This window comes from Medicago sativa, chromosome 2 (genome assembly GCF_051527215.1).
Source record: "Medicago sativa cultivar Bolivia chromosome 2, Bolivia_mono, whole genome shotgun sequence".
NCBI classification, from domain to species: domain Eukaryota; kingdom Viridiplantae; phylum Streptophyta; class Magnoliopsida; order Fabales; family Fabaceae; genus Medicago; species Medicago sativa.
Window position 1 is genome coordinate 37,834,195 of NC_140750.1, and position 23,576 is coordinate 37,857,770.

General features: G+C 31.9%; 1 protein-coding gene, 1 long non-coding RNA gene and 1 pseudogene across 2 annotated transcripts; all 3 read right to left on the minus strand.

Annotated features, from left to right (window-relative positions):
* Positions 1 to 8,386: 8,386 nt before the first annotated feature.
* LOC146946697 (flavonoid-6-hydroxylase-like) lies at positions 8,387 to 13,877 on the minus strand. The gene is made up of 2 exons (XM_085744627.1): positions 12,905 to 13,877; positions 8,387 to 9,149 (listed from the first exon to the last, which is right to left on the minus strand). Exons 1-2 carry the CDS (start codon positions 13,064 to 13,066, stop codon positions 8,514 to 8,516), a joined length of 798 nt encoding a protein of 265 aa, XP_085600753.1. The 5' UTR covers positions 13,067 to 13,877; the 3' UTR covers positions 8,387 to 8,513.
* Positions 13,071 to 13,838, minus strand: LOC146946698 (strychnine-10-hydroxylase pseudogene; annotated as a pseudogene).
* Positions 13,878 to 20,531: 6,654 nt separating the features above from the next.
* LOC146946699 (uncharacterized) lies at positions 20,532 to 23,068 on the minus strand. The gene is made up of 3 exons (XR_015028265.1): positions 22,128 to 23,068; positions 20,853 to 22,007; positions 20,532 to 20,748 (listed from the first exon to the last, which is right to left on the minus strand). It is a non-coding gene; the product is annotated as an uncharacterized LOC146946699 (long non-coding RNA).
* Positions 23,069 to 23,576: the final 508 nt, after the last annotated feature.

Genomic DNA, 23,576 nt, shown 5'->3' on the forward strand with positions numbered 1-23,576 from the left:
CGGTCGAGCTAGAGCACCGAGCTTATTGGGCAATCAAGAACCTAAACTTGGACCCAAAGCTAGCAGGTCTAAAAAGAAAACTTCAACTAACTGAGTTAGAGGAACTTCGAATGGACGCTTATGAGAATGCCCGTATTTACAAAGAAAGAACAAAGAAATGGCATGATAAGCGTATTATTCGAAAAGATTTTAAGAGCGGTGATCTTGTGCTGCTATACAACTCTAGGTTGAGACTTTTTCCAGGTAAGCTAAAGTCAAGATGGTCCGGCCCATTTCATGTCCGCAAGGTTTATCCTTTTGGGGCAGTTGAAATCTGGTCGGAAAAGACCGGAACATTTAAGGTCAATGGCCAAAGGCTAAAAATCTATAGGGCTAGTGAAGAAGTCGAGGTGGAAACCTTAATTTTCAAAGACCTTGCTTAGGTTTTGGTTGTCAAGCTATTGACATTAAAAGAGCGCTTCGTGGGAGGCAACCCACGCATTTAATTGTTTTGTTTTAAGCTTGCTTTGTAGGTGTACGTCCAAAATACTGAGGAAACTCGAAGAAAAAAAAAATCTGACCACAGGAAGGCAGAAAGGTGCGCACGGCCCACGCCTGGAAGGCGCACGGCCGTGCGCGATTATGCACATAGGAAGAGCTGTTTTTCACTTCTAAAAACCAATTAAAAATGTGAGCTTTCCTCTTCCTTTCTCTTCTCTTCTCTTCCTTTCTTCCTTTTAATTTCTTGTTTTCTTTAAGCATTGAGGACAATGCTTCTCCCAAGTATGGGGGGGAGCCAATAAAGTGTCTAGGTAGTAAGAGTCATAGTAAGAGTCGTAGTGTTTCAAACTCCCTTGAATTTTTATCTTTTGTTTTGTTTTATTGCGAAAGGCATGTAAGCGGCTAGATAGTTTTCTTGTTTTAATTGTTAAATATGACATAATCTTTTGTTAAGTTCTCTTCCAATATAGGCTAGATAATGTTCTTGTTGTGTACATGAAAATAGCTTCTTGTTGCCTTAAGTTTTTCCAATAGACCCACATTGATTCTAGGTGAACAAAACTTCTCCAATGAGAAAATTCACAGTGCATCCTTTGAGTAAGTGTATGAATAGGTATTTTAAGGACCACGTTCTAAGTTTAATGGTACATGGACCCTTTAAAGTCTCTAGGAGTAAAAGTAGTATAAGCTTGTGTGGGGAAATTTAATTAACTTTATTTAACGTTGAAATAATATGGGGGGAAGCATGATTTTCACTTTTTCACTAAGTTGAGAACACCGCCGGAGCATGGAGGGAAGGATAGTGTACTCGAACAACTCCTACGCGAAGGATGGTACCTCCTTAGTGATTGTATAGCTTCTACAAACTTCTGGAAAAAAAAAATAGAAAGAAAAGAAAAAGAAAAAAAAAATTATGAAAGAAGTTACAAACTACAGCACTACTTAGGGTGATTGCCGGAGTAGTGGAGGAAGGAGTGAGTCCCTCTCCGACTTCCTATGAAAAGGTGATATCCCCTAGGCATCTGTAGCCCCAAAAGAGACCAAAAGAAAAGAAAAATATGGTCCACAATTTAAAATTGAACCAACTTAAACTTAATTCCCACCTTGCTTATATGGAATGAAAATGAGGTTTTTCTCGGTTGATGTACTGTTGGGGTTAGAACCTGTTTCCTCATAATACCTGTTTATACAGGAGCAAAGGGGATGCACTACACACACACACTCACTTAGTTTCTCTTGTTGGGTTGAATAGGAATCATAAGGGGCTCTTGAGGTTGTGATTAGTGTATGCTTAGGACAAGGCCTTGGAGGGAACATGTGTTTTAATTTTGTCATATACTTATGTTGAAATTTGAGGCCTAACTCATCTTTACAAAACCGGCTTGCAAGGTGAGGATTACCTCCTCTTTATATACTCTTCTCTAGAGTCTTGTCTATCCGATGTGGGACTTGGGTTTTTCCCAATACACCCCCCTCACGCCCAGCACTCTTTGGGCTTGGTGCGTGATTAGGTTTAGGCGGCCCTTGAATTCGACAAGCTCTGATACCATGTTGAAATTTGAGGCCTAACTCATCTTTACAAAACCGGCTTGCAAGGTGAGGATTACCTCCTCTTTATATACTATTCTCTAGAGTCTTGTCTATCCGATGTGGGACTTGGGTTTTTTTCTTAAATGTTTTCTATGCTGCTATGTCTATGCCTTTTGCTTGAGGACAAGCAAAGATTCAAGTGTGGGGGAGTTTGATAAGTAGATTTATTACGTATTTTAATTAAGTTATTTAGTTTAATTCTATTTAGATTTAATTAGATTCTATGTGTTTTTATTTATATTTAAGAGCTTTTTACTTCAAAGAATCCAATATTATATTTCAGGATCAAATATATGATTTGCAAGGCTTAGAGCTAAAGAAAAGGGATTTGGAGCACAAAAATAGGAGATTTCCAAGATTTGGGACCGAAATATGCACTTGAAGAAATCAGAATTCGCTCCCCCAAGTCAGTGAAGGGCGCACGGCCCACGCCTGCAAGGCGCACGGCCGTGCGCGATTGCCAGCATCCCTTTTAGCTGCTTTTTGCTCCGAACAGCGGTTTTCTACGCAGCCTGCTTTGACGATAAAGCCCAAGGATCTTCAGAGAATATTCCTTCAGTTATTTCTTAGGGCTTAAGTCATTAGTAGGCTATAAATAGAGAGCTTGTTCTCCTTGTTTTATCATCTTGAATTCTGAATATTGTATTGTGACAGAATACTATTTCTCAATAAAAGTTCTCGTTTTTATTCAATTGTTCTTATTGTTTTCTTCTTATTCATTCATGGCAACACCAACCATGAGTGAGTAATTCCCTTAGACCTTGGGATTGTTGGGAGAGTCCTATGGCTTGATCCAACAATCCTAATCCGAAACCCTAGTTTATGTAACCCTACTTTTCCTATCTAAATTCACCGTTCTTCACAACGATATTAACAAGTACCAAACTTTGGATGCGAACGCGGAGGGTTAGTACTTGTTAATTCGTTACCCTAGTTATTAAGGTGATGAATCGAACGAAGAAGTCTTAATAACCGAGCAAGTGAATTTAGACAAGGATTGCGAAGCATGAGAATAGCCTAGTGAACCTTGGGACTTATAGAATCTCGTACAATCAAGGATCTTAATATAGGAGTTAGCCATGAGAATAGGTCTAACACCTTGAGAGACACACTCCCCGGATATCGAACGAAGAAGGGGATAGGCTTTAGAGAGATTCGTCCTTAGAAACTAGGATTTACATAAACAAGGATTAGGATTAGGATGTTAGGTCAACCATAGGATGAACCAATAATCCCTAGGTTGCCTTTAGCTATTGTTTTCAACCGTCGTTTAGATTACCTTGAAACCCTAATTATCGATTTCTCCCTAACCTTTACTACTTTTGATTGGAATTTAAATAACTCCCTGTGGATCGATACTCTCTCTTTATTACTACTACGGTAAACCCGTGCACTTGCGGATTTACGGTAACAGTGGTTAGCAAACTTCAAAGAAGAGCTAGCACTTGAATGTTTTTACCCGGTCAACACCAAGTATGGGGTAAAAGCTAATACAGTTCCAGGTATATCCAAGGAATTGCTCAAAGAATTCTATGACTATGGAATGCTCAAGACTATATATCTTGAAGAAGGAGAAGGTCGTAGATTTCAAGAATTGGCTGATCTTCCAAAAGAGATTGGCGATACAGCAAAAAGGTTTAATGATTTTCTTGCTAAAGGAAGAGAAATATATCTTCAATTCAAACAAACATACCCATGGTTCGAAAAAGAAAACAATCAGATGGCTGTAAGGCCAAGAACAATCATAAATATAGGCATCTCAAACAAAACCTATCTAGAACCAAATGCAACAAGTGTTGGATGGACATTAATTTCATTTATTCAACAAATGCAGTATTTTTATGATTACCTAATTAAATATGGGTCATCCATTATTAATTATAAGGTTTTATATGTCTCAGATTTTTGTTTAATGATCTGTAATTCAAAGAAGAAGGTTTCAGAAGAACACCTTAAACAAACCCTTCATTTTGAAGACTTATTCTCAGGATTCGAAAATGGTCTTTACCGAATTCCAGAAGAAGTACAACAGGAGTGTTGTCAATACTTCTCAAAATACAAAGGGCGTATCTGTAAATGGTGTGCAAAAAACAAAGTGTCGGTAGAAAAAGACGAAGTACCGACAGTTTCAGCATTTGAAGATAAGGCCTAAACACGTGTCATGTAAATGACCGTAGAAATAAAGTTGTAATAGTGGAATCTTATCATCTGAGTCAGATGGGATCCACTAAAGATAGAAAATCTTATAACATTAGGTGATAATGCATTTTTTTTTTCTCTTTACGTGTTTTAGTGTCTTTACTTTTGAGCTGGATGGAAAGAGACATGTAAGCTACCATGTAGTCTCTTCCTCCTATAAATAAGAGCCTTGATGCTCATTTGTAGATACAACTTAGATCAATGAAGTAAGTACCATTTAGTTTATGAAAAACATTGTTGGGAAAGAACTTTGCAGGATTTGAGGTTGTCACCACCAAATCGAAAGATTTTAAAGTTTTCTAATATTAATAATCGAAAGATTATTTCAAAGTTCAAAAGATCGAAAGATCAGAAGCATCAGTTTCTAGTCAAAGTCAGGTATGATTGTATATTTCACAATTCTTAGAATTTTATGATGGAATTTAGTATGATAAAAGAAGATTCATCTGGTTTTATAGCCGATGTACTAGTAGACCATATAGAAAAGGTAGATTTTACCTTAAAACCTGAAGAAAACTTCAAACAAAAAAGCATTTTTTCTTTAATAAAAGAAAAATTATCCAGAGAAAACATTCTAAAATATGGAATGATGGTAGGAGAGGTTGCCATACCGATGGAATCAACAGATGGATCTGTGGTAATATCCATAATTGATAATCAACAAATAAGCGAAAGATTAAAACACTTATCGCTAGAAAAAAGAAAAAAAATAGGATATATTCATATATCAACTATTCAAATAATCATAAAGAGCACTTTTATGAAAGGAATAGATTCAGAACTAGAACTTCTTATAGAAGATGCTAGGATGAATAAAAAGCATTCACAAATAGCCAAAGGTGAAGGAAATTTAAAATATGGAAAAATAAAATTCGACATAAATTTACAAATAGGCTTAAGCCTAAATGATATAGATCTGAATAGATCTTTAGTAATTCATTATAAACTCAAAGATCAAAATCTTATGAGACCAGGAAATCATCCTTTTAGTATAAGTTACAAGATGAACTATGCATTAAGTAACTCTCATTATAGCATAGAATTTAGTGGAAAAGAAAAGATACAAATAGATGACCTATTTGCATCATTAATAAAATTAGAATCACCAATTCTAAAACCATTAAAAAGATCGAGATCTATTATGACAATAGAAAGGACACCTCTTTTGGAGCAAGAGGAAGACACTAGTAAATTAAGATTCTTACCACCAAGAACTTCACTAGATAGTAAAAAGTTTGACAAAGCTTCATTGGATAATAAAAAGTTTGACAAAACTTTATCATAAATAAAAACTGAACTTTTAAATATTAATAAAAAACTATAATGCCAGGAATAACAATAAAAAACGAATTAAGTTTATTTAAAATAAAGCTAAAAACTTTAGTTGACAAAATAGAAGAAAATTTTCTAAGTATAGAAATGAAAAATACTCTTTGGGGAATTCGTGACTTAATAATTCTACATATTTCATATGTGGAAGAAATATTAAGAGAATTAGAAGAAACAGCAAATATTTCTGTCCAACAAAGAGAAAAAGCTGAGACCTTACTATGGCCTGCTCAAAAATTAGTTTACTTAGAAAACCTTTTAAAAAAAGGCTGAAGAAAAGTCCACCAATAACTCCGTATCTGATCAATAATGCCCGGATTAAGCCTTAAGACAGAGTTAAAACTCTTTAAAAAGAGACTAGAAAACATAATTTTTGAGATAGAATTTTATAATAAAAGAATTATGTTAAAACAAATTCTTTTTCATGCTCAAGAATTAGTACTCTATCATATAGAATATGTTGATGATTTTCTAAAGGAAACAGAAGATTTAGAAAATCTTACAAATATACAACAAGAAAGAGTTAAAACACTCTTAAAACCATTTCAAGGTTTAAATAAAATCGAACAAATGTTAAAACAAGTTCGAGAAACTTCCGCTGGCGACTCTGCCCCAAACCTGGTATCAGAGCCAGTAATATGATCCTAGGGGATAAAAATGAAACTAAAAATAAAAATATTATTTTTTCAAAAAAGACAAAAATCTTTTAAAATTGCTTTTTTGATTAACCGATTTAAAAGGTTAAGAGTACAAAATCCACGTGTCACACACTGATTGGGTGATGTTATATAACATTAAAACTCACTATGTCACACAAGTGGAGTCCGTTTAGTTTATGTGTGAGTATATAGTGTGACTGTAATTAAGATTTAACTTTTCTATTCGAAAGAGGCCCAAAAGCCCAACTGTCAATTAGGAGTCTAATTTTAATTAGCATAAAATAGGATAGTATTTGTTAAAGATTGAGATGTAAAAATTGAAATAAAATAAAATATGAGAGATAAAAACTGCAGAAGATTCAAAATAACCTCCTAAACAGAATCACCCCAACCCCAACCAAGTAGGAGGAAAACTAAGACCAAAATCTCACAGTCAACCATCCCTTGGACATATTCACTAACAATGCCCACATAGAATGAGTTAATGATCTCTCTCGCAGAAGGAGAAGACGTGACCAAAATGTTTACCTAAAAGGGAGTTGAATTCTTGACACAAGATGGGGTATATGAGGTGTTATGATTTTATTACAGTTTGAAAAAATAAGGAACAAAACCCTACAATTCGGGGTGTTCTGATTATAAAATCCGAACTATTTATTGTATATTCTGTTCGGATTGTATAATCTGAATAAGTGAAAAACCCATTTTCCATCCAAAAATAGGGGAAAATTCATTTCGAATTATATAATCCCAAAATCTCCCAAGACATTTTTGTAGAAAAAAAAATAGAGCACGTGAAAAGGTTATACGTGGAAAAAATAGATACATTAAAAGTTTCCATTGGCCCAAAGGTACTCTTGCAATATGCTGATTAATCTTTTTGTTTTTTTATTTTAGTGTGTTACAGGTGTGAAATTGCCACCATTATTAATGGTGGCTTGAATCAAACTTCTAACCTTTTGTTTAAGGGATCCAAATTCTTTAATCTACTTTGATCAATTTTTTTTCTTTTTTTATAAAATGGGACATCCGTCTCATTAACACTTTATAAACGAAAGCCTGCTGAAAAAAAAAACCTATCACAAGGTGATTTTGGTTTCGAATTATAAAAAGTTTATAAAATCACTAGTCGTCAATGTTACATACCAAACTATAGGTCCTCGTGAGTTTTTTTTTTTTTTTTGTGGTGGCCAGAGTTCGAACTCCGAACCTTGCATATTTTATGCATTGCTCATACAAACTGAGTTAAGCTCACGAGGACAGGTCCTCGTGAGTTTAAGTCAGTTGATATGGACAATGCTGTAAGGTCAGGGGTTCAAACCCGACCACCAATTTTTTTTTTACCAAACTATAGTTTATTTATTTCTGAATTCTCTTAATTTTTTATATTAAAAATTTAACTTCTTTCATCGATCAACATTAAATTGTACACCAAAAAATCAAGGTTTAAATATGTTTTTGGTCCCTATAAATATATTAACTTTTCGTTTTAGTCCCTCTAAAATTTTCCTTCAACTTTTAGTCCCTATAAATTTTTCAATATTCACTTTTGGTCCCTCTTTTAAAGTAAACTCATATGTAGAATTCATATTATTTAATAAAATTTTCCAGAAAAATTCAAAATATTATAAGAATCACTCCAAAAAAAATTCAGAATTTTTTAACAAAACATGAATTTAATATGAATTTTTATATGTTTTAAGGTTAAAAATTCATATTTAATTTGTGTTTTGTTAAAAAATTCTAATTTTTTTTAGGAATTTTTTTTAGAATATTTTACACATTTCTGCACAATTTCATTAAAAAATACAAAAATTAAATTAAAAATAGGGACCAAAAGTAGTGATTGAAAATTTTATAGGGACTAAAAGTTGAAGGAAAATTTTAGAGGGACTAAAACGAAAAGTTGACATATTTATAAGGACCAAAAACATATTTAACCCAAAAATCAATCAACATTAAACTAGGCGAGATATATCACACATCATCATCATCATTAATTAATTTTGGAAATTTTTAAGAAAAAAAATATATGAAAACAACGTCTATATTCAAATTCAAATTAGTAAGATAGTTAATTAACCACTGCAATAGAACTTGAGTTTTGACTTTGAGTAGTAGTGTTGTACTTGAAGAAAATTATGGACTCAAATATATATGATTTAAACAATGTTTATTGCTAAACACACCGTATACTCGAAAACAATTTGCACTTTATTATGAACATATACTAATTCAAGGTTAATGCTTGATAGGCTAATGTTCCTTGACAAAGAGAAGGTGGTATGGTAAACGAGGTTTGGCTATAACCTCAAGAGGAGTGGTTTTTATGTTTGTGAGACCAAATGTTGCACTCATATCAACTTGAGCATTTGATGGGGTTGTGACTTCAAATGCTTGCAAGAAAGAAGCTAATGCTAAATTTGTCATTTGAAGACCAAATGTTATGCCAGGACAAGACCTTCTTCCACCTCCAAATGGAAGTAGCTCATAATGTTGTCCTTTAACATCCACATCTTTATGAGTATTTAAGAACCTTTCTGGTTGAAATTCTAATGGCTCCGACCACACGCGTGGATCTCTATGCATCTTCCATAGGTTTAAAATTAATCGAGTACCTGCTCGGATATTGTACCCGCCTACGGTACAATTTTCAGTGAATTGACGCGCACCTGAGAGTGGTCCAGCAGGATATAATCGTAGCGTCTCTTTGACCACGGCTTGAAGGTAAACTAAGTTGTTTATGTCCGATTCATTCACTAGCCGATCTTTTCCAACTTTTTCGTCCAATTCATCTTGAACTTTCTTCAAAGTGTGGCGATTGTTCAGCAGTAATGAGAGTGCCCAAGTTATTGTTACTGTTGTTGTGTCCGTTGCCCCGGCAATTAAAGTCTGCAAAAAAAATTGCTAGCAACAATACCATCAAACAGTTTCAAGATTCTAATATAATACACCTTTCTATTTTTATTTTATTTTTTATCATCCTTTCTAAATACACCTGTCTATTATCTTTTGAGATTACAATGAATTGGATACGTAGATTTTTCTGTTTTTTAGATCTTAACCGTAATCAAATTGGACTATAATAAAAACTAGCTACGTTAGTAATGAAAATAATGAAGCTAGTAATAAGCCTAAATTGAATGTCCTCCACCAGCTATATACATTCCTTAAAAAGACAAATATGCATGACTAGTTTTACATTATAGGGCGTGTTTAATCTGTTAAACAATAAGTATTTGACATAACAATACAACATTAGGCAGAGCAGAATAAGATAAAAAAAATTGGTATCGAATGATTTTTGTCTTATATACAATTTTTTGTGGGCAAATAACAATTTTGGTATTTTAGACAACTTATTTACATGAGATAAAAAGTTGTGATGTGGTTTAGTGAGGGTCAAGAATTTTAGTTTTATCATGTCTCTTGCCTCTAGTTTATCGTATTCTTGAAACAATTTTACAAATTAAACTCAGAAATTGTTTAGGCATGTCATTCAGTTTATAGCGGATCAAACACAACTATCATTATATCTCTATCAAATTATTGAAAATTTATATGCCTTGTTACTTTAGGACAATTTAATGAGTTATAAGTTGGTACAAATGTTGCAGCGTGGATTCAAAGCCGCAACTCTTTACTTCTCTAAGTTTTGCCGCTAGGCTAGCTCTTTGAATTTTACTACTCACTCCGGTCTTATTTACAAGAGAAAGTTGACATTTTAGATACATTGAATAACTTATGTATCTAGTCAAGAATCTAAACCAAATACATAAATTATTTAATGTAACTAAAAAAATCAATTGTCTCTTGTAAATATGACCGGAGGGAGTATTAAACATGTCATTCGGGACACTCGGGAAGGAAACTGTCGGGAGAAATAGAATTTTTCTTGAATATATATATATATATATATATATATATATATATATATATATATATTTTAAAAAAAATAATAATAAGATCAAAGATACATTAGTCCTTACCTCTACATTCATCTAAAATTTGGTACTCCCTCCGGTCCTTATTATAAGAAACAATTAACTTTTTTGGTTCATTGTGTAAGTGATGTATCTAGTCTATATTTACACTAAGATACATTAATTATTCTATGAATCTAAAAAGTCAACTTTTTCTTATAATAAGGACCGGAGGGAGTATTTTTTATGTTGACTTGTGCGTTGACTGAAATTAGGAGTGATACAAAGAGTATTAATTAATTAAATATGGCTTACGATTCTTATGATTTACATGGATTAGTGTTTCTTCCCTCAAAAAAAAAAATTTTGGATTAGTGTTTCTACTCACGTTTCCGTTTGATGAGATATTTTTACCATCGTTCATATGAGATAACACGTTTTCTTTTGAATAACATATGAGATAACACGTTATTAACTTGTGTTTTTAAGAGCAAATTTCATTTTGAAGAAACAGGTTCTACAAAACTAGTAGTATCGTAATCCTAATACAGTCCAGAATATATGTAGCAGTTACATGAAAGTTCAATCAAACTGAAAGTTCGATTTTTTTATTGTTTTTGAGGGGAGACAGGTAAGTCTATTAGCTTGTGTTATTTATTTTACTTTTTCCTACTAGTATTAGTGAATGATAAATCCTAAACACTTACGATTGAACTTTTGGTGAGTCAAAAAATATGATTTTAGTTTGGTATTTATTTTTAATAAAAAAATTGTCTTGTCCTGTGTGAATTATTAAGTGTATTTTGTTTATTTTACTACAATTGCAATGGTTTAATGACTTTTAGTTAAACGGCTTATATTGTGGTTGGATCCATCAAAAACAGTTTTCGATATTTTGTTTTTTTTTTAGGGAAGTTTTCGATATTTTGTTATAAAACTAATGGAAAACGGTAACAATCCTCGTGAGCTTAGCTCAACTGGTAAGGACAATGCATTATATATGCAAGGTCCGGGGTTCAAATCCCGACCACCACAAAAAAAAAAAAAAAAAAACGGTAACATGTACCCATAAACCCATAAGAAGGAAAACGGTAACACCCATAAGAAGGAACATAAGAAGGAAAACGGTAACATGTACCCATAAGAGTACATTGAAATTGTGCGAATTTATTTTTTAAGAGATGTGCGAATGAAAACGGTAACACCCATAAGAAGGAACATAAGAAGGAAAACGGTAACATGTACCCATAAGAGTACATTGAAATTGTGCGAATTTATTTTTTAAGAGATGTGCGAATTTATTTTAAGAGATTAAAATTTAATTTTTTTTTCAATGAATATTTGTTTTTGTAGAAACTTTAACATGTGTCTTAAAGATATATGTTAGTGTGATGCAAAACAAATTTATAAAATTAATTTTTATCAATACCAATTCCAAATAGTAAAATATGAGTATTTTGGTAAAAACAAACCATGGTAGATTTGTGCGAATTTATTTTAAGAGATTAAAATTTAATTTTTTTTTTCAATGAATATTTGTTTTTGTAGAAACTTTAACATGTGTCTTAAAGATATATGTTAGTGTGATGCAAAACAAATTTATAAAATTAATTTTTATCAATACCAATTCCAAATAGTAAAATATGAGTATTTTGGTAAAAACAAACCATGGTAGATTTGTTAAGTTACTATTTTATATTTTTAAGTGAAAATAAGTCGGCAGACCCTATATGATCAATATATTATAAGGGTAGATTTTTAAGTGAAAAACAATATATGGGATAATGATAATTTAGAGGATTAGTAAAGTAAAGTGGGTTTTTAGGGAAATTAGTCAAGTGGGTTGGTGAGTAGTTTTGGGAGGGAGAAATTATGGATAGGGGACACTCTCTTTTTAACATTTTTTTTTTGAAGAAGCATTTTGTTAACACTCACTCTTTTATTGGATCATTTTTTTTATTGAAAGAAATTTATATAGATATGATAAATTGAAAATGAATATCACATAAAGTGGGGAAACCCATATAAGTTTTATCCAATAAAAAATAAGTGTTAAGAAGGATATTAAAAAGAGAGTAATCCTTTATGAATTATTAAAAAAAGGGTCATGTTAACTTGTGCCCTTAGGGCACATGTTAAGCAACCTAAATAGAGCAATTTTGCATTGGAAAACACAATATGACAACTTTTAAGAAGTTGAATGCACGTCTTTTGATATGTGTATTTCTATAATGAGTATCTTAACATGTGCCTTGAGGGCACAAGTTAACATTAGCCTTAAAAAAAATAATTTAAATTGGATGCCCATGTGAAGTGATTCCTACTCATTATGACCACTATTTTGGATGTAGCTAGTTAAGACATCAATTTTCAGCCTTGAAATAAAAAACATCAATTTTCAAAGTTCAAATATCCTCTCTTTCAAAAGAAAATTTGAATTGTTCAAGTAAAACTTGCTAGTCCACATTTCACACTAACTTTAGAATAATTTATTGTCGTTTTTACGATATTATTTTGCTTCTCTCAGAAAACAACCAAAAAAAAATCAACTTTGCTTTCCATTCGAAATGAAAAATTCAACTATGCTTTTAATTACAATCCCTACTTTTTTTTATCTATCTTTTGTATCATTGTTAATGGAATTGATAATACTAGAAAACACAAAATGAAAAATAAAACACAGAGACTAGAAAACATGGAATTGATAATAGTAATTGATCTTACCAAGCATGTAGCTTTGATGACAGTGTCAACATCATAACCATCAAGATGAACACCATGAAGAACAGACAACAATACATCAATGAAATCCTGCTCCATCTTGGTCTCACCAATAACATTTTTGTGACGATGATCTTCCAACCAACCACAAACAACACTATCCATTTCTCTAGCTGCTTTTTTTCATCTCCTTCACATGTCCTCCCAAATCAAGCCATCCAAGAAATGGAATTGCATCACCAACCACAAACAAACCTGTCAAACGAAAAAACTCTCTAAAAACCCATCTCACTTTTCTCACTTCTCTCTCATCACCACTTTCATTATTTGAGTATCTTTTCCCAGCAATCATCCTCATAATCACGTTCAAATTCATATCCCCTAAAAAACGTTTCATCTCCACTTTTAAATCACCATCAAACCCACTGTTACATAGCTCCATCAATGATTTCTTCACCTCAGAATCCCTAATATCTCGAAGGGTTTCGAATCTTCGAGTTGATAGTAACTCTGAAGCAGTAACCTTACGCATCATTTGCCAGTAATCTCCATAAGGAGAGAACCCGAAATTAGCGTAGTCGTGTCCTAATATTTTAGCAGCTGTGAATTTGGGACGAGACGAGATTATGACATCGTGAGTGGTGAAAATCTCCTTGGCTAACTCCCAAGTGCTTACCACAACGGCGTTGTGTACGCCGACTCGAAGGGTGAAGATTGGTCCGTATTTATCGGCTAAGTCTCCTAAGGTTATGTATGGAGGCTGATTTGAACTTCCTAAGAGGTGAAGATGACCGATCAAAGGCCATCCACCAGAAGCTAAAGGTGGAAGCTTGGGTTGTGCTCTTGCATCACCCCTAAAGAACTTCGAGTTTGAAATTAATACTATGCATATGACTCCAGCAACTATTGTGTATAGATACTCAATTGTTACATCCATGGTGATATATGATAATATGCGGTGTGGTGTGGTATGTTTCCTTCTACGGATATCACCAATCACTATAAATATAGTGTCTTAGTTCGAACCCCATCATCTACATATTATAATGCAGTGTGTCTACCGAATTAAGTTCGAGAAAACTAGCTAACATTAATATAATATAATGATAAAATACTCACAAACATTATTTAATTGTTGAATGCTGTAGTAGAAATTAAAAGTGTGTTTAACCGGTAAAAAGAAGTTTATAGTGTTGACAACTTTAACGCGTAGCTTATAAAAATGGACTAGCCCAATCAAACTGGTTTCAAAAAGCTTGATTGTAAACTAGAGAATTATGGGTTAGTTTGTTTTATATACTCTAAAACTCATATTTCATACAAATAATTCCAGATCTTTTGATACAAATAATTCCAGATCTTTTTTGGAGACTTTTAAAAAAAACTGAAAATCACACTTGAAAAAATTGTGAAAATGAAAATTATTCTTTTTTTTTTTAATAAATTAAAAAGATGATGACATCAAAATATATATATATATATATATATATATATATATATATATATATATATATCTTTAACATTATTTTAATTGCAGTTGTTGTATTGCATCTAATGATCATAATATTAAATGACAAATATATCAGGAGATTACTATAGCGGGTATTCATCAATTTGACTTGGATAATTTTTTTCTTTACTCACAAGAGTATTGTACTACTTGGATTGAATTTTTTGTCCCTTGTTTGATGAATTCCTTACTCTATATGTGAACAAAGTGTTAATTAAGATAACTATAGTTATAAGCGGGTTCTGCAAAAAAATATCACATAGATATGAGATTTGTGAGTGACAACATCATGGGTTGGTTAATATGTGGCACAACTTAAACACTACTCCAATCCACAATGAAAACAAGGTTGAAACTTGACAATGCAAAATGACTCCAATACCATATTTGGACCACAAGATTCCATCTCAATCATTGTATAATCAAAAGAAAGTAAAAACAACTAGAGGAAAATTATTAGACTGAAGTTTCCAATAGCTATTGTCATTTCGTTAAAAACACGTAATAATATATTAATTTTTTACAAGAGTTGATTATTTAATTAACATATTATAGATTCGCAATTTACACCGTTGTTAGCAATAATTAATCTATGTCGAGGAATTTGTTAGGTAGAGAGAACCTCCCAAGTCACAACCAATTACCAATCCATTGTTGGTTTGACAAGAGTTATATCAAATACTTCAGGTAGAAACGATGGTTGGGTCTGCAAGGGCTTGCAAGTTGCAACAACACGATTGGTGAAGAGGAAGACCTCCTAGGTTGAAGCAACCGTAAAATCAACATTGGTGGAGGAAAAGCAGAGGCGAATGCCTTTTACAAGGAGAAACTTATCAATCTCTTTGGACAATATGTGCATGAGAAACTCAATGCTAATATTGATAATTCATTAGTTATAAATTTACTTGTTCGAATTTATTTTAGTTGATGTATGTTGTTTTATAATCCTAGTCATTTCGTAATAGTAGACGAGATATAAGAGTTTGTTTTGTTTTGGTTGGTCTTGCACATTTTATACAGAACTAAAGCATGAAATAGTCCCCAATATGGGAGGATACTATGTTATTTAAAAATTGAAATGCAAGGAAAAAAAATCTTGAAAAGTAGAAGGGTGAAAGGTTAAAGCCAGAAACGTGTGAAAGGGTTGGTGACACACATCTTTTGACATGGACAAATTTATAATCTATAGATTTATATATATATATATATATATATGCAGATGAGAGTGGCTTGTATGAATCAACATTGAAGCTAATTTCTTTATTATTATTTTTCTTTTCTCAACTCAATGCATTAATTTTTTCCTTTGTGTATGACAAGATGGTTGGAAGAAAGGAAAAACAAGGCTTATTGGAGTTACATTTTCTTCGGATGTTGCTTTTGGATTTCTTTGAAAACACATCTTTTAAGTGATTCAAGCACACATTTAGTAAAGGATCAAAATCAGTGATGACGTGGTTAAGAAAAGTCCACTTTTCCCTTTTTGGCCAAACTACCAAAACCAAAACATTTAAGTAAAGGTGTTAGGTCTTTATTTTATTATTATTCACATTCAACGCTTCAATACATTGAGATGTCCACATGATCAATCCTTTATTATAAAAGTTAGACTTGCTTGGCTATCATGTTTGTCCTAATCCTCCCTACTTTGCCTTAATTTCCTAGCTTTTTCCCCTCCTAAACATGTACTACTTGCTCGAGTAATCTCATCTGTTCAAGCACTTGATCACATCCGTTTATTCAAACTTGAAAAAAGTTATCTCACTTCGTTAATGCAATTGAATACGTATTAAAGCCTAATCAAGTCGGTCAACATTCCCATACACTAATTGCTAATCAGAAATAACTAATTCCCCTACACTAATTGCTAATCAGAAATAATATAAACATCCCTTAGAAAGCGGCAATTAAAAATGTTTCACGCATACATTTTTTACTGTTTCACGCATACACTAATTCCTATCACATTATTCTACTGACATTTCAATGTTTCACGCATGCATTTTTTACACTATAATGTGTTATCCGATATAGAGTGATAGGAAGATATGCGTTTCAAGGTGAAATTTCCCTCGAATTTTACCACTAAAGTATGCACTAATCACTCTACCAATTACTACCTATTAAAAGCAATTATGACCTACTTATTTCAAATATTAACACATATCAAGGTTGATTCGATTTTGAATATGAATTATTACGTATTGTTAATGGCAATTAAGAACGTAGTTAATGGCTTGAAAACGTCGTTAATGACAATTAAAAACTTTTAAGTCGCATATTTTTGTATAGGAATTACTTTTAATTGCTTTTATGCATTATGCATCAATCACTCTACCAATTACTACCTATTAAAAGCAATTAACTACGTACTTATTTCAAAAATTAACACGTATCAAGGTTGATTCGATTTTGAATAGTAATTATTACGTATTGTTAATGGCAATTAAGAACGTAGTTAATAGATTGAAAATGTCGTTAATGACAATTAAAAACTTGAAAGTCGAATATTTTCGTATAGGAATTACTTTTAATTGCTTTTATGCATTATGCACCAATCACTCTACCAATTACTACCTATTAAAAGCAATTAACTACGTACTTATTTCAAAAATTAACACGTATCAAGGTTGATTCGATTTTGAATAGTAATTATTACGTACTGTTAAAGGCAATTAAGAATGCAGTTAATGGCTTGAAAACATCGTTAATGACAATTAAAAACTTGAAAGTCGAATATTTTCGTATAGGAATCACTTTTAATTGCTTTTATGCATTATGCACTAACCACTCTACCAATTACTACCTATTAAAAGCAATTATGACGTACTTATTTCAAAAAATAACATGTATCAAGCTTGATTCGATTTTGAATAGTAATTATGACGTAGTGTTAATGGCAATCAAGAACGTAGTTAATGACAATTAAAAACTTTTGAATAGTAATTATTACCAATAGAAAACTATGATTAATAATCACATTTAAAACTAACGAAGAGAATTGCCAATTACCTATTTAAATACCACTTAGTTGTGCTAATACAGCCATTCTCGACTTTAAGCAAAATTAAGCAAATATAACTCTTTCTTGCACTTGCTAATATGGCAAACATTTTCACCCCCATTTCAGCTGTGACAGGTGGAAAGAAGGATTTGAATTTGATTGTCTGTGTGGCCCATATATGGCTGATCCGTGATAAGGAAAATTCAGACGATATCATCTTCATGAACATGATATTGGTTGATGAGAAGGTATATTATATAAATCGATTGTATAAATAAATGATCCTCTTTTCAAGTTGTCACTACGATAACATATACTATGGTTTATGTTAATGGCATGTTATTTTTTGTTTAGCCAACACGGATCCATGCCACTGTTCATAAGTTCCTGGTGCCAACGATTCAAGGAATGGTTGAAGAAGGAGGAACATATAAGCTATAGAATGTCATGATAGGATTTAATGAGGGGAATTACAAACTTTTGCCACACAAGCACAAACTTAATATGGAATTGGTGTAAGGTTTGGATCAAGTTTCAAAGGAGTCAATTTTTGTTTGTTTTATTTGTAATGACTATTAACAAGAGTTACTTTAAGAGATGAGTTGAATACGTAAAAAAAAAAAAGGTTGATGATAACCAATGATGAATGTGAAAATACTAATGTCACTTCAAATGTCATTTTTATAGTATTTCGTAATGTATGATATCTAATGTAAAATGTATGGTTTTCAAACTATATATTAATGTCAAGATGATATGATTAATGTAATACATTTTTATCATGTGAATATTTCATATTTTTTTTATTATTATGATATAACTTATTCGTACATATTTTAGTCGGTGGAACCCGTGCGGAGCACGGGTCGATGGTCTAGTTAAGAAAATTGCTGACTCATCTCACTTTGTGGAGTACTTTTACTAATTTTCCCTCTAATTTTTTTTAACACAAAGTACTAATATCATTATTTTACCTGTACTGCAAAGAAAGAAACACAAGTAACTCTAATCTAACACTGACACATACACTCAACTCAAGTTGAGTGGAAGCTTTTTGGTTAGATGCTTCAAGCAGGAACACATTAATTAAAGAGGAAGAGTAATAAGTGACAAATGTCTTGATATATGTATTTTTTTTTTCATTTATGTCTGATTAAGAACTCTATTTTATAATAAAATTGTGTGTGTGTGTGTGTATATATATATATATATATATATATATATATATATATATATATAGTATATCTTATGTTTGAAATGCAATTTATTTAATATTTCCAATGTGGTTTCATTGACCACAGTAGGAACGCTGCTTTGTTTATTTACGATGTGCAAATACATCGATGTTTTGTGACCATCTTTGTCGAGTCGCATTGGGGAATGACTACGGAGAGGATACTGCAAACCGGAGAAGAGCTAGTGTTGTTGCAGATAGGCTTCGTTATGCATTATTCACTTAGCTTGGTTGTGGTGGCTAAAAAATTATAGTGATTAGAGTGTTAAATGACTGGTGGTCTCAACCACTTTTTGTGTGTTTGGGAATTAATTTGAATGTGAACTCTTTACGTATCATCTCTATCTTTATGTGTTTTGAACATGTGGTTGATAATATAATTTTTGGTTTATTAAAAAAAAAAAACAACTAAGCAATAAAAATATATAAGAAAACAATAATCAAATTTTGAGTAATAATGAACAGAGAAAAAAAAAATGGAGGGTAGATCAACGTCTCTCTATGGTGTTGGTGTAGTGAGGCACTTCTCCAATGCTCAATAAGTGTCATTGTTTTTACCAAGTAACTTAATTGAAGTATGTCATTCACATAACTTAATTGGAGTACTATTTTCGACATTCTGCATCTTGCTATTGTCAGCACAAGTAACTTCCATTTACTACCTATGTGAAAAATTGTATGATTATAAGAACAATTTATACTATAAAACTGATTATAAATCCTCTAAACTATATGTTTTTTATAATATATAAATAAAAGGGTTAAATAAGTTTTTCATCCCTATAAATATAACGAATTTTGATTTTAGTCCCTAAAAAATTAAACTGAATGTTTTCATCATCAGGAAAAAAAATTATTTTGTTTTTGGTCCTTAATGACCACTTTTTGTTTATGTGAATGTCAAGATTATAACACTTTTATGTTCAAATCGTTTATTATGTTCAGCCTTCATATATTCATATTATGTTCAAAAATATGTCCATTAGGGACCAAAAATAAAACAAATTTTTTTGTGAGGAAAAATCTCATTTTATTTTTTAGGGACTAAAATTAAATTTTGATATATTTATAGTGACGAAAAACTTATTTAACCCTAAATAAAACTATCGAGAAATGTAGCAAAGTGAACCAACAAACTTGAAATGAATTACCAACAAACAATATCAAGATTCCTTAAATAAAACATGAATATCAAAATACTTGAAATGAACCAATTGATAAAAAAATTGGTCAACGAATTATTCTGTTGATAGAGTATATAATTGAGTGAATCTTGAGATTAGCTTATGAAATTATAGGACGCTAAAGAGTCAAATCTTTGAAGTTATAGTTATTTTTAGTTTGGTTTTAACTAGCTAGGTATTCTCCATAGTTACCATGCCGTAAAAGAAACATGATGAGAAGATGATGCAGCAAAGAAAAACTTATGTGCATTGATTGCAATTAGAGAGAGACTCATGAAAATAGTACAAAATCCTCATGTAGATATGGTCCTGGAATAACAAAAAAATTGGCCAACAAGGGTGCTGTTATCCAGTGCCCCAGGCACTGGTTAAGGGGACAAGAAATTAAAAATAGGCCCACCTATTTTATATTGATAGAAGTGCAAAATTAGTCAGAGTTATTAAAGAAAACTGCATGTTTCTCTTTCTTTGTTTTCACCCACGCGCTTGTCCCTCTCTTCCTACGATTGTTTTTTTCTCTTTCTTTGTTTTAAATTGGGTCCCACTTATTTTCCTGTGATTTTTTTTTTCCTGTTAACACGTGAGTACAAACGTTAATTTTGCTTCCCATGAATTTTTTTCCCAGTAGAAAGCCTGATTGTCTCACTCCCCTGATTGTCTCACTCTTTTTCAAAATAAATTCAACTCAGACAATATAAAGTCCAAAATAAATTATCAATAACAAAGATAAAACATATCCAGTTAATAGATCAAATACAAAATAATCAAATGTATAACTAGATCTTTTTCAAAACAAAATTGGATTGAATCTCCATGCTTGTCTGTAACCAAAAAAAGAATCTCCATGCTTGTGTCAGTAGCTTCCTCATCAAAACTCTTAGAAACACCACTTCATGTTATATTACCATCATATTCCTATTTAATGAAGAAAAAATCAAATCAAATAAATTAGTTTTAATTAGTAACAAATACACATAATTATACATAAATTAGAAATCTAAAGAATAATAAATGTGTACCTAAACTTTTGGAAGAAGAATTGGATTTAAATTTTCATCTTCACAAATTTTCTTTTTCTTGTTTGCCTTCTTTCCCTTTAGCGGACATGTGACAATGTTATGTCCTTCACCTTTGCATAATCCACAAGTGTTCATGTTATGTGATAGCTCTTTTCCACCTTTAAGTCGCCGTCGTTTAGGATGACCTTTAGGTTTGGATTTTGGAGGACAATGAACAACATTTTGTGAATGAGCTTCATTGTTACAATCTATTACTTGCTCATCAATGACAACATTAACTTGTGACTCAACTTCGTTATCATCAAATGATGCTTGAAGCAACCACCGTGATGGCAAGTAGTTAGAAGGGATTTCATGACAATCTTTATGAAGAAAAATACTAAGAATGTGACGACACAATATCCCCCAAAATTCAAAGAGCTTACAACTACATGTAGCTACCTTACCATCCCAAAACACTGCATGTTTTCTGCCGTTAACCTCTTTATAATACCGAAGCACAAACACATTACCATTTTCATGATCAATTGAATATTGAGCGGACCTTTCAAACTCCTCTTGAAACTTTTGAAAAGAAAAACGAGTGAGAACACTATGAGCTTGCTCTTGTAGAGGCGACATCAACTTCACATTTGATCCTTTGCACTTCTCTAACATTATATCATGCTCTTCTTTTTGCTTAATATCATCAATTGCTACATCAACCTAAAATTAATGAAAAATAATTCTTAATAACATCGAAAAAATTGTCTACAGAAATAGTAACACCGGATTAACTTTTAAAATTAAAATTAAAATAATTTTGTTTCATGGGAAGATGTACACCGAAAAAATTGTCTACAGAAATAGTATTCTAGTGTATTCTTGAAAATGCTGGAGGAAGAAAATGAGAAATGGGACATGTACAAAGTTTCATGGGGAGAGTTTCTTAAGGATGATGGTTTCCAACTTATACAACTCATAAAAATCAGAACACCATTTTGCATATTTGTCTCGAAGTATGGCATTAAACCAAGAACTAAACTTGAAAGTTATGTGCCATATGCAGAAACTGTGTTTTGTTGATGACAACTCTTTTGAGATTGCTTTTTTCATCCATAGATCTTGATCGGTTAATATAGTCTTTGGTGGTTTCTTCATCAAAGTTATAAAAGTCTACAGAAAATTTAAAAGCATTCAGATTTTTGTTATTAATTAAAAACGCATATGTATATAAAAAAGGATCATATAATCAAATGATAAAATTAAATAAAAAAATACGTAAGAAATAGTTACCTTCATTAGCCAACGAAATGCAGACACAGTTTCGTTCCGTAAGAGTGCACATCCAAAAAGTACGGTCTTTCCATGATTATTCATACCCACAAAAATTCCAAATGGCATTTCATAAGAATTGACCTTGTATGTAGTATCAAATACAACAACATCGCCATATTTTTGGTACCAATCAAAACAAGAAGCCGATGACCAAAAAATATGCTCCAACCTTCTTTCCTCATCAAGTGTATATGCATATTGAAATTTAGAGCAAGCTTCTTTTGCATCCTCGCAATACTTCAGAAGATCCATAACATCACTTCTCTCAAATTTTTTGTTAGCTTTCATAAAAAGATTGCGAATGTCCCTTTCAATAAATGGAAGGTTACCATGCTTCACATTTTTCTCTAGTTCAATAACACGCATTATTTGTCTAACCGAAAGACCACCTTTTTTTAATAAAAAAATACGCTCACGATCATCTTCAGAGATAGTTCGATAAGCCGGTAAAAAACGCACCTCTGATTGGTTTAGCAAACCATGGTTATGTTCAACAACAAACGTTGTAACTCGCCACTCAGTTGGAAATATATCATGAGATTTTTGTAATTTAATTCGTAAATGAGCTTTGCAATCACACTTTGCCGATTCTCTATTTCTCTGCTCTTTTGATGGTTCCATGAATTTCAAGGAGGCTCTACCTTCACGATGGCAAAAAAAATCACGCCTGCTCATAACCCATTCTTGTTTGTGAATCTACCTTTTTTTATTGAGAACCCTTGTTGATAAGCATATCTCTTATAAAAGACAAATGCTTCTTCTTCACTAAGAAAAATTTGACCAATAAAGGGAACACAATTTGTCTCATTACCAGACCCATCTTTATCACCTTCTTCATTTGTTACAATATTTAAACTTGAAACAAAGCTTTCTTTCTCAGAACTTCCTATGTTATCAACCACTAACAAGTCCTTCACTAAATCATGCTCAACCATTATTTCTGAACAACCATTTTCTAAAGCAATATCTTCTATTAGACTTTCATTCAAATCAAAACTTATTTTATTGTTGGTCTCTATAGCACTAACATCATCCATTATGTTCTTTATCATCTACAAGAAAAAAATAACGTAAAAGCAAGAACTTTTAAAAACAAGAAGATTCAACATATGTTTTCAATAAAAAAAGAAGGTTCAGCATATATATACAAGCCATAAGAACATAAAAACGTAAAAACATACAAGCCATAAGAACATAAAAAAATACATGATATAAGAACGTTAAAAAAAAAACTTTAATGCGGTACCTGAAAAATATTTGATTTATGGGTAATGAGTACTCATCTATGAAGCCCCGATATCTGACACGATACCGATACGATACGATACTGATACGGCGATACGGGAAAATTTTCAAAATTTCCGATACGATACGGCCTCGATACGTTATTAAAAAATTAAATTTAAA